The sequence below is a fragment of the Cyprinodon variegatus genome, unplaced genomic scaffold, assembly GCF_000732505.1.
Source record: "Cyprinodon variegatus isolate N-32 unplaced genomic scaffold, C_variegatus-1.0 Scaffold342, whole genome shotgun sequence".
In the NCBI taxonomy this organism is placed as follows: Eukaryota; Metazoa; Chordata; class Actinopteri; order Cyprinodontiformes; family Cyprinodontidae; genus Cyprinodon; species Cyprinodon variegatus.
The window spans coordinates 386,055-388,494 of record NW_015150795.1 but is presented as its reverse complement, the minus strand read 5'-3'; the positions used below and the strand labels follow the sequence as shown (position 1 = coordinate 388,494).

The 2,440-nt window shown below is 40.0% G+C and overlaps 1 protein-coding gene across 1 annotated transcript in view; it reads left to right on the top strand.

Annotated features, from left to right (window-relative positions):
* The window catches only part of sec16b (SEC16 homolog B, endoplasmic reticulum export factor), a 30,500-nt gene extending 28,354 nt beyond the window's left edge, over positions 1-2,146 (top strand). The window contains exons 20-21 of the mRNA XM_015385512.1: positions 1,242-1,283; positions 1,468-2,146. Of these exons, the coding sequence (XP_015240998.1) occupies positions 1,242-1,258 (17 nt within the window). The 3' untranslated portion in view covers positions 1,259-1,283; positions 1,468-2,146. The remainder of the gene's footprint in view (positions 1-1,241; positions 1,284-1,467) is intronic.
* The last annotated feature ends 294 nt before the right edge of the window (positions 2,147-2,440 follow it).

Below are 2,440 nucleotides of genomic sequence, written 5' to 3'. Positions count from 1 at the left end.
ATATGTTTTTAAGTGAGAAAATACACCTGAAAACTTAATCAGTGCAGTCAGTTCATCCAGATTACAATCCTGCCTCCCAATGTTATTTCTGTCGGAGCCGCTCAGACCCCCACATACCGGCGGTGCGCCGACAGTAGGAATCCCTTCAACAGCAGCCTCTGGGCGGGTCGCCTCCTCGCGGTTCACCGCGGCAGCTGGTAGGTGTTTTTCATCAAAAAAATCCGATCTGCAGGCACCAGAATAATAAAAGCCAACATATTCTGTCGGCAGGTTTCTGCATTTTAAGTTAATTTAGGCGTCAATAAACTGTTTCAGAGGAGCGATCACAGCGCTCTGTATCATCAGCGATGTGTCTCTCTCCCTGCCAGCTCCCAGATCAGCTTCTCTGATTGGTTGATGCGGCGCGTCGAGTAGCAAAAGTAAAATTTTTCGATCTCGAGCAGCAGCGCTTTTGCGCTCAGACGCGCTGCGCCTGCTGCTCAAAACGCGCTGCGGGACCTTTTGCTGCGCCTTGACGCGCGTTAACCATTGACTTTGCGTGTAAACTCGCTGCTTCTGCCACGCCTGCTGCGAACGTAGCATTAGAGTCGACTGAAGTGCAGCAGGTAGTCGAAACAGGGAGCCAGAGCGACCGAACCCGACCCGGTGACGGTAGCCTGGACAACGGCGGCCCAGTACCGATCTGAGCAAGGCATGTCAATCATTACCATTCATTGTAACCAACTTGCAAGATTTGCTAACATTTCGCTCTAAAAGTGTGAAAAAAGCAGTAATGTAACAGAAAGACTTCCAGTTGGAGATGCAGTAAAAGGTGATAGAGTCTCAGAAGGCCTAAACACAGACAACAGTCTACATTTTATTTGTAAAAAATGTTAAACGTTTCCTTTTCCCCTATTGCTTCATAATGTTTGCCCAATGAAATGAGATCTGAAGTCCTGGCTCGTTACACAAGGCACAGTTAGTTCCAACACCGCCGGCCATTGGCTGCCAAAATGTTTTGCATTTTCAGAGGCATCAGGCTGCTGAGCCCCTCAGAGTGTGAGCTCTATCCCCTCAGCACAACTTCCAGATCAACAGCAGCTTGAAAAGTGTTTGGTTCTAATTATGACATGCAGCCTGCAGGTTTAAATCACTGAAATTTGAAGCACTGCAGACTTTTAGCTTCTGCTAACGTCATTTAATCCTTATCCACCAGTATAAAAGTAGCAGGGTTTCTGTTAATCCTCATGTTTTTGTCACAGGCCAGCAGCCAAGGTAGTAAATGCCGCATAACTCCATAACAGGTAAACTATAAACACATTTTGTTCCATTAACACCGTATATCAGAATCATCCCTGCCTGAATGTGTAGGGTTAGTTACTCTCAAGCCGAAATGAGGATTTGGATCCTTAAAAGTTCACGTTTACTCAATGATTGAGCACGGGGTGGCACCAGTAAGAACTGCTAACTTGCATTTTTTTTTTTCAGACTCCTACAGCTGAATCACCACCGCGCTGCATGCAAGGCACAGAAATACCAGCCACTCATATTGCACAGCTGAGGCATGCTTCCTGAAAGCTGACTGTGGGGAAAGTACCACGGGATGCAGGACGGTATCACTGGCAAAGAAGCTGGAAGCCAACTTTAATGACTTTTACACACTACTTTACGGTTCTGATTGTGCAAACCCATCCTGCTGTATCTGATATTTTAGCCTTTTGAATGTTTAGAAGAAAAGTTCCAGTGTTTTTTTTTTTTGCTAAAAAATCTGTTGTCTTTTCTACCTGAGATTATAACTGTCCAGTATGATTGTCTCAGTGCTTTGAAGACAGTCCAGGCTGTCTTTTTCAGTATTATACTTACAAAATGCACCCAAAATAAAAATAAATAAGTATAGCACAAAATATATAGGTGTAAATAGATAAGATGAGGGAACTTCCTGGATTTTATTTCTCATCTTTTCTTCATCCATGAGATTTTCAGCAATCTGACCCGATAATCTGACTGAATTGTTTCTGTAAAGTACCTTTAGGGAAATTTAGATGTGAACCTGTGTTATATCAATAAACTCAATTGAATCAAAATTTACATTTATTAAAATGCTTCATTAAAAAAAAGACAATTAATATTTAATGTCATAATTTTAAAGGTATTCCTAATTATCTATTAGCACATTTAATAATTCAATTTTACATTTCATCGTATAATGGTACATATAATTATTCAATGATGTATTAGATAAACTAAGTTTTATATTTAATAATTTTATGGTACGTTAATTTATTTTGTTTTACAATTTTTTATGCTAATTTTTTTTATTTCATTAAATATTTACACCTATTTATTTCATGCGTTATTTACTGTGTTTATTCAGTTTTAAGCTGTTTATTGTATACAAGCCTGTATAGCCAAAAACATCACTATTTTATTATTCATCTTGTAAAAATGTATGTATACTATT